The sequence below is a fragment of the Pelecanus crispus genome, chromosome 2 (assembly GCF_030463565.1).
Source record: "Pelecanus crispus isolate bPelCri1 chromosome 2, bPelCri1.pri, whole genome shotgun sequence".
Taxonomy (NCBI): domain Eukaryota; kingdom Metazoa; phylum Chordata; class Aves; order Pelecaniformes; family Pelecanidae; genus Pelecanus; species Pelecanus crispus.
Genome location: NC_134644.1, coordinates 51,947,029 through 51,959,234, shown reverse-complemented (window position 1 = coordinate 51,959,234; position 12,206 = coordinate 51,947,029). Strand labels below are relative to the sequence as shown.

The following is a 12,206-nucleotide window of genomic DNA, read 5'->3' as shown; positions in this document are numbered from 1 at the left end:
ATCAGTGGCATTTTTCCTAGCTTGATTATAATATATAATAGTATAATAGAGCAAAATTTAGATAATATAGTTGTTTTGTATTAATTGTCCAGAGCAGTTGTGTTTGTTTATAAAACTTCTGTGAGAAACTCCTGGGTTAGTTCTCGTTAAATAATAAAGGATCACTTTTATGAATGCATAGCAAATTTAGAACATCTGGATTTTTAAAACATTGCTCCACATGTAGCATGTTTCTTTTGGGGTTTTTCAGTTCTCTGTACTGTATTGTATTATTAATGTGTCTGTAAGGATGATGTAAGGGCTTAAGATTTCCTTGCTTTCTGGACAGATGCAGCTAGGTGGCTGGATGTGCAAGCTGTTACTTTTGGACTGAAATTTATTGACCTTCATATATCTGCTTTTTCTATGCTGCAGGTAGGCACTGTGCTGGAGGTTCTTGATGGACTGTCACCTGCAGGACCAGTGAAAAGCACTTACCCATTAACCTTTGTTCAGCTAAAACAGGTGAGGATTCCTTCAGTAAGCACTTTGCAGTAATTTTGTAAAGCTTATTTGAACAACCCTCTGTGGTATGACTCTTCTTATGTCTTACACCTTATCTCAGCATAGAGGTAATGATATTACGGCTCCTTGATCACTTCTGTGCCGAATTGCGCAGACTGAAGCATGGGTGCTAATTGCTTGCAGCTAAAGTAACTACTTGGAGACAATGTGATGGTGGTAGTAGCTGGAGGAGGGAGAAGAGATGGAAGCAGTTCAGCAGATGCCTGGGATATGGCATTAGTCAAGTAGGGGCTCAAAGCTCACATTTTTCCTTTCCAAGCCTCTAATAGAGAGATGTGAGAAAGGCTGCAAGTAGTGCATTGTGGCTGGGTGTAATTTCTAGTGGGCTTTTCTCTCTCATCTTCTGGCCTTCCCACCCTTAGTACTCTGCTTAGGAAAACGCCTGAGAGAAGAGGGCAGCCAGCGGAGCTTCCTAGCATATCTTTAATTTTTTTTTTCTTTCCCTCCCCCACGCCCCCCTTTTCTGGGCACCTTGTTTCAAATGTAATGCAAATATAGTAATTAATAGCAGAATGGAAATGGTTTACTCTCACTTCTTCCTGCCAGGGTTACGTTCTAATCCAAGTCTTGAAGATAAATGGTTTTGTGGCTACTCAGTGAAAGAGACAATGCATTTTTGACTTTTTTTTTAATTTGTGTTTCACTTTGTGATGAGAACAAATCCAATGACTGTGACTCTTTTTTCTTTCTTTCCTGATGGGGATCTTAGTGAAAAATATTCCAAAATGTTCCTGATGTATAATTGGGTAGTTCTTAATTGATAATATTAACTTGATGAATATGTCAATTTATGGGCACTGGGTGACAAGTGCACTTTCAAGTTTGTTATATAAACTCAGTTATGAAGGGATTTTCCAGCTATCTTTTCATTGATTTTAATGAAGAAATAATACTTTCAGTCATTAACTGCTTTGGTTTTGTTGAGGAAATACCTTCATAGCAAAGACCCTTATCTTTTGAAGTTACGTAAATGTTCTGATGAAACATTTAAAAATGGAAATGCTGTGGAATTTACACCCATTACTTAAAGGTCAAAGTGAACTCTAATCTGAAGCTGGCATCTGTGATAGATGCTATCTGAAGTGAATGTAAGTTAATGTTTCAATCTGAACATGTAGGCAGGAATGTGGGATATTTCTAATTCATGACCGGAACTGAAGCTACAGAATGACTTGTTTTGTTTTGGTTTTTTTTCCCCCTTTCTTTTCTTTTCTTAGTACTTTGGGTTTGTACTGTACAGAACTAAGCTTCCAAAAAACTGTACGGAGCCAACACAATTGTCTTCACCTTCAAACGGAGTCCATGACCGTGCCTATGTCTCTGTTGATGGGGTAAACATTGTTTGCTGGTATTCATTTCTTCTATGAGTGGCATTCATGAAAGTTATGGATACAGTCTGCCTTTTTTTTTTGTTTCTCCTTTCTCCAGCTTACCAAAACAATTTTATTAGATAATCTTATTTAGTCAGATGAAGGAAGTAAGGAGGTATACAGTTGACTCATACTAAATATTCATATTTCAGAAAATATGACTATCTGTTATTTCTAAGGAAAATGTAATTGTTTCCATTTTTGAGTGTTCATACAGATTCATGAATTCAGTGGGGGGAAAAAAAAAACCTAGAAGAAGGGTTTACTTGGAGGTTCATGAAATACATTAATGATATATATGGTTGGTGGTGGCTTTCTACAGTGTTTCCATAGATTTTTATTCCCCCCCCCGCCTCCACTTCTTTATTTTTCCTTTGAGGGTGGGGGGAAGTGGAAGCCTGAGCCTATGTCTTACCTTATGCAACTGGCTTCTGACCACAAGTTTAAAAAAAAAAAAAAGTTTATTGTACAGATGTGAACATTATCCTTCCCTTAAGCAGGGTTTTGTTCTGTTCCTGCTTAATGAGAATTAATATAAATTCATGGACTTAGCCTGTTTTTTAATTATTCTTTGACCTGTGCTGACTCATCACTTTTGTGTCCAGGTCCAGCTCTTCTTTCCTTATGTTGTGGGAATGGGAATAAATAAAGCTAAATATTGATGCGAGCTTAATTGGAAGATGAAGCCTGTTTTAATCATTGATATTGCCAAAATCTTTTCAGTCACTAGACTAAATTTGAGAACTTACTTTTTGTGCATCAGGTGCATCAAAAACACAAGGGTTCTAACAGTTGATTGGTTTAGTTGAATTCAGCTAAGGAAAGAGATGGTGTCACTTAGACAAATGCTGCCTAGTAGCGCATCCAGTTGATGTACTGAAATGTGAATATTGACATAGCAGCTTTTTGTGTGTGTGTGTGCTCACATGCAAGAGGAGGAAAGGAATTTTTGTTCTTTACTTTTCTTGTTTGTTTCCTTTGTCCCCTTTCTTTTCTTCATGCAAGTTGAAGAGATAAATAACAGGGTTTTGTTGGTTTTCAGTGGTTATCGTTTTCTTCCTCTTGGTGTAATTCATACAGGTTCCTCAAGGTGTCCTTGAAAGGGACAAATCACTTATGATAAATATAACTGGGAAGGCTGGAGCAAATCTGGACATCTTGGTAGAGAATATGGGCCGAGTCAACTTCGGTAGATACAATAATGACTTTAAGGTAAGTAAAATCAATTGAGTTACTGGATTGTGGTGGCTTTTCCTCTTTTCCACAGGTTAAAAAGAAAGTAGTGGGTTAGAGCAAAAGGATCAGGATTACACAGCTGTAACTCTACCTCAAAATGTAACTACTCACTAGTTTTCATTTGAGTTTTTCCAGTCACCAAAATCAAAGTGGAATTCAAAACTAACAGACATCTTTTAAATTTTTTTCATTGGTTCACTTATGTTATCAGCCAAAGTGTCGCCCACAAGACTTTCGGGTTGAGTTGAGCCTGTAGCTAACATTTTAAAAATGTGCAAAGCTGTTTGGATAAACTCCAAAAATGGGTTGGAAATCAGTCTAGACCTTGGTCATACTTCGAGGCTTGTGAATCCTGGGGTTGTGTGTGTGTATGTGTGTATGTATATATATATGTACACTTCTATATCTCTTTCCGTGTCCCATTTCATTTGTCAGTAGCATACCCTTGTAATATTTTCGGTGTGGCTAGGAAAGGCTGTCTCACAAGCACTTTACCATGCAAAATTGCCAGTTCAGATTTGGACTGATCAGGTGTTAGAGATAATTATCAGAAAGCTTCTGAATGCTTCTGGGTCAGTGCTACACTTTGGGACTGTCACTTGCCCACATGAGCAGCTGTGGTGGGTTGACCTTGGCTGGCTACCAGGTGCTCACTAAGCCACTCTATCACTCCTCTTCCATCAACAGGACAGGGAGAAAAGCTTGTGGGTTGAGATATGGACAGAGAGATCACTTAGCAATTACCGTCACAAGGCAAAACAGACTCAACTTGGGGAAATTAATTTATTGCCAGTTAAACAGAGTAGGAGAATGAGAAATAAGAACAAATCTTAAAAACACCTTCCCCCCACCACTCCCTTCTTCCCCAGGCTCAATTTTACTCCTGACTGTTCTGCCTTCTTCCCCTGAAAGGTGCAGGGGGGATGAGGAATGGAAGATGTGGTCAGTTGATAACGCTTTGTCTCGGCTATGCCTCCCTCCTCACACTCTTCCCTGCTCCAGCATGGTGTCCCATCCGCAGGATACAGTCCTTCGTGAATTCCTCCAATATGGGTCCTTCCCACGGGCTGCTCCAGCATGGGCCCTTTCCACAGGGTACAGTCTTTCAGGAACAGACTGCTCCAGCATGGGTCCCCCAAAAGGTCACAGCTCCTGCCAGAAAACCTGCTCCTGCTTGGGCTCCTCTCCATTGGCTACAGCTCCTTCCAGGAGCCTGCTGCAGTGTGGGCTTTCCATGAGCTGCAGCTTCATTCAGGGCACATCTGCCTGCTCCAGCATGGGGTTCTCCACAAGCTGCAGGGTGGATATCTGCTCCACTGTGGACCTGCACAGGCTGCAGGGGGACAGCCTGCGTCACTGTGGCCTTTGCCACGGGTTGCAGGGGAATTTCTGCTCTGGTGCCTGTAGCACTTCCTCCCCCTCCTTCACTGACCTTGATGACTGCAGGGCTGTTTCTCTCCCATTTTTCTCACTCCTCTCACAGCTGCTACACAGTGGGTTTTTTTTACCATTTCTGAAATATGTTATCACAGAGGTGCTACCAATGTCACTGATGGACTCAGCTTTGGCCAGCAGTGGGTGCATCTTGGAGCTGGCTGGAGCGGGCTTTGTCCAACATGGGGGCAGCTTCTGGCATCTTCTCACAGAATCCACCCCTGCAGCCCCTGCACTATCAAGACCTTGCCAGATAAACCCAATACAGTGGTGATGCCACTAATGTAACACTAGGAAGGACAGGGGCAAAATGGTTTTAGACTTCATGGGATCCCAAGTACTGTGTGATATTAGCTGAAGGAGGGTATTGTAGAGGCCAGTTGTGTGTTTCTACTGTGTTCAGTGCCACAGCACACTGTTCTGTTTTTTTTTTTTTTAGTTTTTGATATTTCTGGGTTACAAGTAATAATGAAATAATGACAAAGCTTTACAATTAAGAAGTCATTTGCAGCCCCGTAAGTGCAAGAATCTCTTAAACACCCCCTAGATTTGACTTGGCCTAAATTGATTTGGCAGTGTTCAGAAAGCTTGTCTAGTGTTTAACGACTCTCCACGTTAATAGCTCTCTGGTGATTGTGGTGCCTTCTGGTGCTAAGGTGATACCAGGTAAAATAGAAGCGTATGTTTCCTCTCAGTCTAAATTCTGACTGTGACAGATGTCTCAGAGCTGAATTAGGACTTGTCCAAAGTGTTTCTTGGTTAGCTTGGATGCAAGAGCTGGAGAAAGATAAATATTACAGGAAAGACATGTGCCTGAATAGTACCATTTAGTTATCAAGCAAAGGCACACATGCTGTGAGGAAGTAGGATTTTTAAGGTTTTAAGTAGGGGAAAAAGTAAACCCAAATATGTATGCATCTTGAGTAGCCTAATTGATGAGACCACAAACTCTGGTTGAGTTTGGGCCTGTTACAGCATCCAGTTCAATCATAAAACATAGACCGGAAAGAGACTTGCAAGATTTCCAGTAGGCACAATCTCCCGTTCTCACACTTGTATTGCGTTGGCATGAGTAGGATGGGCCTGTTTGCATTGTTACAGCAGGATATATTGGTTATGATTAAGCAGCATGGCAGAATTAAAGATGAGGCTTGGTTTAAAGGAGACTAGTTGACCAGTTATTTTACTCTTTAAGTGTATTGTGATGAGTATTTTTAAGTGTATTTCCAATTATGCTAAGACTCTAGTCAAGGCAAAGCCATATAACTCTCAGCATTTGCAAAGCTGCTAGCTTACAGGCTTTCACCATAACAAAAAGCAGTTTCACCCATCTTATGCTTTGGAAGGCATACAGTTATTTAAATCCTAATCAGAACAACACTGAATATATGTGGGGACTTTTAGGATGTATGAAAGCCTCTGAATTGAAAGCATCAGCAACTGAGGGTTTTCTGTGCTTGTGGTATATAAATTCAGTGGGCAGCAGGAGTGCCAACTCTGTTTATACTCTCTTCAAGGTACCTTGACTATCTCAGTGGCAAGAGAGGGCAGCTAGTTCCCCAATGTTTTGTCTTTCTGTAGAGGCAGCAGAAAAGTTGCATTTATTTATTTATTTAATAACAGGCCAGGTGATAAGGAACCTATGTGCTTAATGCTAAATTAAGGTAGCAGAATAGAGGGTTAGAGGTTAGATTAGGGATGTACTCAGTGTTGCTGTGGTTGAGCTGAAATTCACGCTTCTACCAGAGTTTCAACCTTCTAAAGATTTAAGAGTGAAAGCAAGTTTAGTAGATGCGTGCATTGTGAGAATAATCCTCTAAAAGCAGGATGCTTCTGTGTAGAAGAGGCAACCTTTCTCAGATAGCTTTGGAAAATGTGCATTGCTTCTTCCCACAGAATCCTTACTTCATGCTGTTCTTTGTGTTGATTTTGAAAACTGGGAATAATTTTACCTTAGGTTTTAGAGATTTTGGGCTTTGAAAAGTAACTTCAGGGGAAGACGTTCTTACCTTGTGAAGCCTTGCATTTTTAAGCAAGTAGGTTAGCTTTTCTGGGTTTTGGCTGGTTTTTTATTACTTTATTTTGAGCTTGAAATGGAATGAGGCATCTAGCTTTTGTGAAGGAATCTTAAAAGGGTTTTGGTTTTAAAACATCCTGCTGATCTAAGTCATGTTGTTGAAGGACACAAAGGAAGGAAGAGTGTGGTTTCTGTTTTTCTATATTTTTTCACATGCTGATTGCCACCTATATCTTTTGTTTTACTTGGAAAAATCTGGACTGTTGAATATGCATTGTTAATGCAGACCAAAGTAAGAATGCTTAGTAGGCACTTCATCTCATTTGAAAAATCACACTGTTTGTAGTGCCTAAAGATGGGCTTAAGGAGGCAGGTTAGAAAGCTTGGGCTAAAGTTATGTTGCATTGCTTAACTGTGTGCTAGACAGAATGAAGTCTAGGTTGTATAGAAAAGCTTTGCTACTTTGTGCAGATATTTTATTTTGATATAAGAAAAATAAGTTCCTGTTCTGTGAAGTGGGGACCTAGGTAAAGGAAGAGAAAACCAATTAGTGCTTGTACTGATGATGAGCCTTGTGGAGTCACTGCAATGCTTATTAGACATGAGAACAGACACATGACATAGTAGCAGCCCTCCAAGGCCACAGAAAATGTGGTTTTGCTTGTTCCTGTTAAACATGTGGTGTTTGCAACAGAATTTAAATTGCACTGAAAAACAGCTACTACACAGGGTCTATCCAAGCGATTATATGGATGTAGCAGCACTGGTTTAAAATCAGCCCCTTGCACTGCACTGAAACACAACTTTAGAAATAATTACTATAACACAACTAGGACATGTGCAGGGGTAACTTAATGTTCCTTTCACTCTTCTTAAAATCATGACCTTACCTTGCTTTTGCGTTCATTGTGCAGATACCCTGGTGTGCGGCAGACATAGTTCCATAGAAATGAAACAGGACTCTGTGGGTTTGGCGCTGACTGTAAACTTAAATAAAGTACTGAATCAGGGTCACAAAGCATGTGCCTTGATTTTGTGATAGTGTATGTTAGCTGTACAAGATTTGTAGGAAGTAAATACTGCTTTCTCTGCTATTGTGTAGGTTAATGTCTTGGGTTAGTGACTCAGTGTTGCCAAATCTCTTGATGGTATCGCAAACTTAAGATATTGAATGCTTTTTCTGCTTTTTATCAAGCCCCAGGTTTTGGAATCATGTTCATGTTAAAGCAAAACAAATTTTCACAGTTACGGGAAAAAAGTTCGAAAAAAACTTGGGCATCGGTGAAAGCTCAAAACTTTGAAGAGGAACAGATCTTCCACAGAGAATAAATGAAACCCTTTATTCTTAAGCAAAGCTTATAACTTGGTGAAGACCAGATGCTTTTTTTTTCATACACAGATTGGCAGCTGTTGCAAGTACTTCAAGTCAGTTTTTATTCCTGGCCGATTTATAGTTGCAGTCAAATAACTTCAATAACATGAAACTAATTATGTTATTTTTTTGGTGTGTTTTTTCCTCCTCCTAGGGTCTAGTTTCAAATTTAACTCTTGATCAAGATATACTTGTTGAATGGGAAATTTATCCTCTAGACATAGATGGAGCAGTGAACCGTGACATTAATGGCCACCTTGACCGACCAAAGAGATCTGTTGGAAATCCACTGAGTTATGAAGCACCTACTTTTTACACTGGTAGACTTTCAATTCCTGAAGGAATTCCAGATTTGCCTCAAGACACCTATGTCAAATTTCCTGGCTGGACAAAGGTACAACTTTTTGTTGTAAAAACTTGAAGTCTGCTCAGAAAGCTACTGAAACTTCTATGGACAATCAAAGTCCACCCCTCTTGGATGGGTAGAAGTTCGTTGTAGTGGTGGGGCGTCTCAAATATATTTAAACAACTAGGAAATGGATTCCTTGCTTTAAGTAAATCTGGAGATAAACTATTAAGTGAAGGGAAACATATTCAAAAGATACATGGTATTGGTCTAGAAAATGGAGCATCACAAAAAAACCCCATAGTTTTTCAACAGTGAGAAAGATGAACTGTCAGGCTATTTAGAAATGCTGCATTTAAGTTGTGTTGTTTTTTTTTTTATCTTGATGTGGAGCAGAAACAGCTTTTTGGAGGGAGGGAGTGAATACGTGCCTTGAGATAAAACAATTTTTTATTCTGGAAGAAGTAAGATGTTACAGAACACTTTCCTGGCTATATTGATTGATTAAAAGTAACAACATTTTTAACGGTGTTGCGCGAGGAAGTATGGATCCTGTTACAAAGCATAGAGAGCGTTGGACACAGCTGCTGGTGTTGTGCCCATAGATACAGATCCAATGGATGGAAGATGTTACTGCTTGTCTTCTGGAGGTTACCTGTAACTGGACTGAATGGATCAGAGAGCACTGCTCTAGGAAGCTTGTGAGCAGATCTCTGTTAATAGAAACTTCTTATAGGGCTGGAGCATAGCTAGGGCAGCAAAGAATGTGTTTTCACAGTGCCATGTTTGAAACGGCCAACGTGCAGGATGGGTAAGGACCAGCTCAACTAGCTGGTGGGAGGCACAGAGAGCACAATGTGTGCACTGAAGCATCACTCCTCTTGGAGGCCTAAGCATTTAAGTCCAGGCTTCAGGGAAGTGCCTGTGATAGTGTTCGGTAGCAAAATTATTCCTTTCTGAAAAAAATTAATTTACTGCTATTAAAATAGAGTAGGAGAAGGAGTTGCTGGTGATCTGTCTACAGTATTGTGGTGGTTAAAGCACTTCCCAATATGCAGAAGACTGATTCATTGCAGGCACTTAAAGCTGCTGGCACTGAGCTTGGATGAGGAAGTCTGACTTACGCACATATATAGGAACAGCGACTGTCTTACCCAATCACTGAATAAAATCCAAAAATAGCTCTTTGCACAGGAACTGGAATCTGAGACTTTTGCAGTGAATTCTGTGACCACATGAGTCATAAATCTTCAGGAAGCAAGATGACCATACCTGCTTGTTGGCAAAGTAATCTTTGAAGTGGCAAATGAGTCCAAGAAGTCTCATGTATTGGTGGGAATCTTTTCCTTTGACCTATTGAACATAGAAACTTCTGTTTTACATAGTGTTTATACCCTCTAAGGCAGTCAAAGTGAAGAGATCCCAGGCAAACTGTAAGTAGGGCTATTGAATTGATTGTTCAAGCTTTATATGGATTGGACCAAAGTTTTAGATAAGATACCTAGGAGTAATAAGATTGAGGTGATACTGGGTGTGGAAACTGAGACTTCCAGATAACTTCACCAATGAGCAAATGCCTTTAAAGCAGAGGGTCATAAAGGTTTAAATTTCACTCAGGTCTCACTGGATCTGGGCCTTACTTCCTTGAGTGGTGCTGTATAAATTGCTGAAGCCAAGGTGTGGAGAGGTTCTTTTAACAGGGGTTAAAACCCACCTGTTTGAGTAGTTGGAAAACCATGGAAACAACACTTACAAGAAAACATATAGTTCTAATGATGATCCTGTATTTGCATATTAAAGACAAGGAATAGGTTATGCTGGACAGCCTGGAAGAAGGGTGTAGCATTAATAGTCATGACCCGTGTTGTAGCTAGCTTGCCTTCAGCAGTTTTTAAACCCTTCATATTAATAAAACTTCCTCCACCCTTGCTTGAGGAAGCACAATGCCCTTAAGCGTACATGCCCCTAAATGTATGGTTAGATTTATTGGATAGGGTTTTTTTTTATTCAACAGAAAAGAGGATTTGGAGTCAGGACTGGTTTTGATTTCTGTGGAATCGTGGGTTGTAGCTGCTGACGCTGCTAAAGGAAATCTTGTTACTGAAGATAGAGATCCCCCCTCCTTTGTCTAGGGCATATTTATTGGTAGTGTGTATAGTGTCATGATTTACTGGTTTAGCGCATACAAATTCCTGAGTGTGCCGTCTTTAGAAACTGCAATGTTAATAAGGACAGTTTGGAATTGAGAAATTAAGTTCATAGCTTTACTGGAAAAATGTGTTACAACCAGTGACTGATTAAGATCAGAAACAGAGACCTGTCTGATCGTGCATGCTGCGTTAGAACTCTAATGCAGTTGTTTCCTACAGTAAACTCCTACTTCCCCTAGGGTTACGGTCACTGTCTGTAGTAGGTAGGCTACTGTCTGGTGGGTATATTCGCTAATTCATCTTGTGTGTGGGGAGGTTGCATTAATGCCATATTTTCTTCTAAAACTACTACAGAAGCAGAGTAGTACGCTTGAATAAATAGCTCTTCTCTTGCCTTTAGTACAGCAAAAACAAGCCACAAAGCAAGATAAACTTCATTTTAAAAAAAAAAAAAAACAACACCTTTGACTTCAAACTTTTTTTTTTTTAAATTAACACCTTGGCAGAACTGTGCAAGATAGGATCTTATACCACGGAAGTGGATACAGAGCTGAAATAACTCACGTGTGTTTGCAAATGTACTGACTCCTTATTAAATTTCTCTTGCGAGTTTCATAGTATTTGTTTTCATAAATACTTGAAAAAGAAAACACAAGAAAAATACCTCCAAAACAGCTTGAACAGCAATACTCACTATATTGCAGTTGTGCTTCTGTAAATCCTTTAAATTATTCTGATTATTCTGATTTCAGCCATCCCAGACAATTTTAGAACTCACCAAGAGTGCAGTAAAAGTTCTTACTTCCCAGGGATTTAGACTATTTTATTATTTTTATCAGTGTACATCAATGTCATGAGTGGTTTGTTTTTCCTCTATATTCTGATTACTAAAGGCCAAAGCAAGAGGGAAAGCACAGATGCGGTTATCTGTTCCCATCCCTTTTCTTGTCCACTGAGCTCTTGTCTGACTTATGGTGGAAAGACTTAGGAGGAGTAAAAGCAAATTATTTGTCCAAATCAGCTGTGTATCCTCCCTTATGTCTTGTTTAATGAACCAAGGTTCAGCTCAACTCAGTAGGAGTCCATTTACAGTTTTGCTGAATGTTCTGCAACTCACCAGTTTATAGCTTTTTGGAAAAATCTGCCTTTGTGTCACTTCGATGTGTCTATTTTGTGGTGTATAAATGACTGGTTTGACTTTTTTTCTTTCCTCTTGCCCAATTTTCTTTTATCTTTTGAACTTTAGCTACTTATAATGTAAGAACAGTATTTTGAACTAGCAGTTCTGGCCACCTCTGCTATAAAAAGTAATTTAAAGAGTTTGTATGCCAAGTTAACCACAATTTCATTGAACTTAAATTAATGCTAGCGGGCACCCAAAGATTTTAGTGGTTGTAGGTAACTACAATAAAATACAGCACTCTCTTGCAGTGTGATTTCACAAGTTCTTTTGTTGACTAAGCTGTTACAAGTATATTAAACATCTGAATTTCATGTTTCTAGACAAGCTGTATCTTTTTCATTAAATCATGCAACAGGAAGGGCCTACAAAGATAATGTAGTTTTACACTTGTACAGACAGCCACAACAGCATTAGGATCTGCTTTTTTCTTTTGTGAATTCTTTCTCCTATTAACAATCAGCTTCAAGCAAATACAGTTTTCAGGTTTGCTGTGGTCTGAAACTTGGTGCAAAATTCAGTGCCAGGAACCTGCAA

At 39.5% G+C, this 12,206-nt stretch overlaps 1 protein-coding gene across 1 annotated transcript in view; it reads left to right on the top strand.

The window, feature by feature from the left end:
* GLB1 (galactosidase beta 1) overlaps positions 1-12,206 on the top strand; it is a 46,610-nt gene that overhangs the window by 33,865 nt on the left and 539 nt on the right. Inside the window, exons 12-15 of the mRNA XM_075705010.1 lie at positions 415-504; positions 1,782-1,895; positions 3,015-3,146; positions 8,148-8,387. Coding sequence (XP_075561125.1) covers positions 415-504; positions 1,782-1,895; positions 3,015-3,146; positions 8,148-8,387 — 576 coding nt within the window. The remainder of the gene's footprint in view (positions 1-414; positions 505-1,781; positions 1,896-3,014; positions 3,147-8,147; positions 8,388-12,206) is intronic.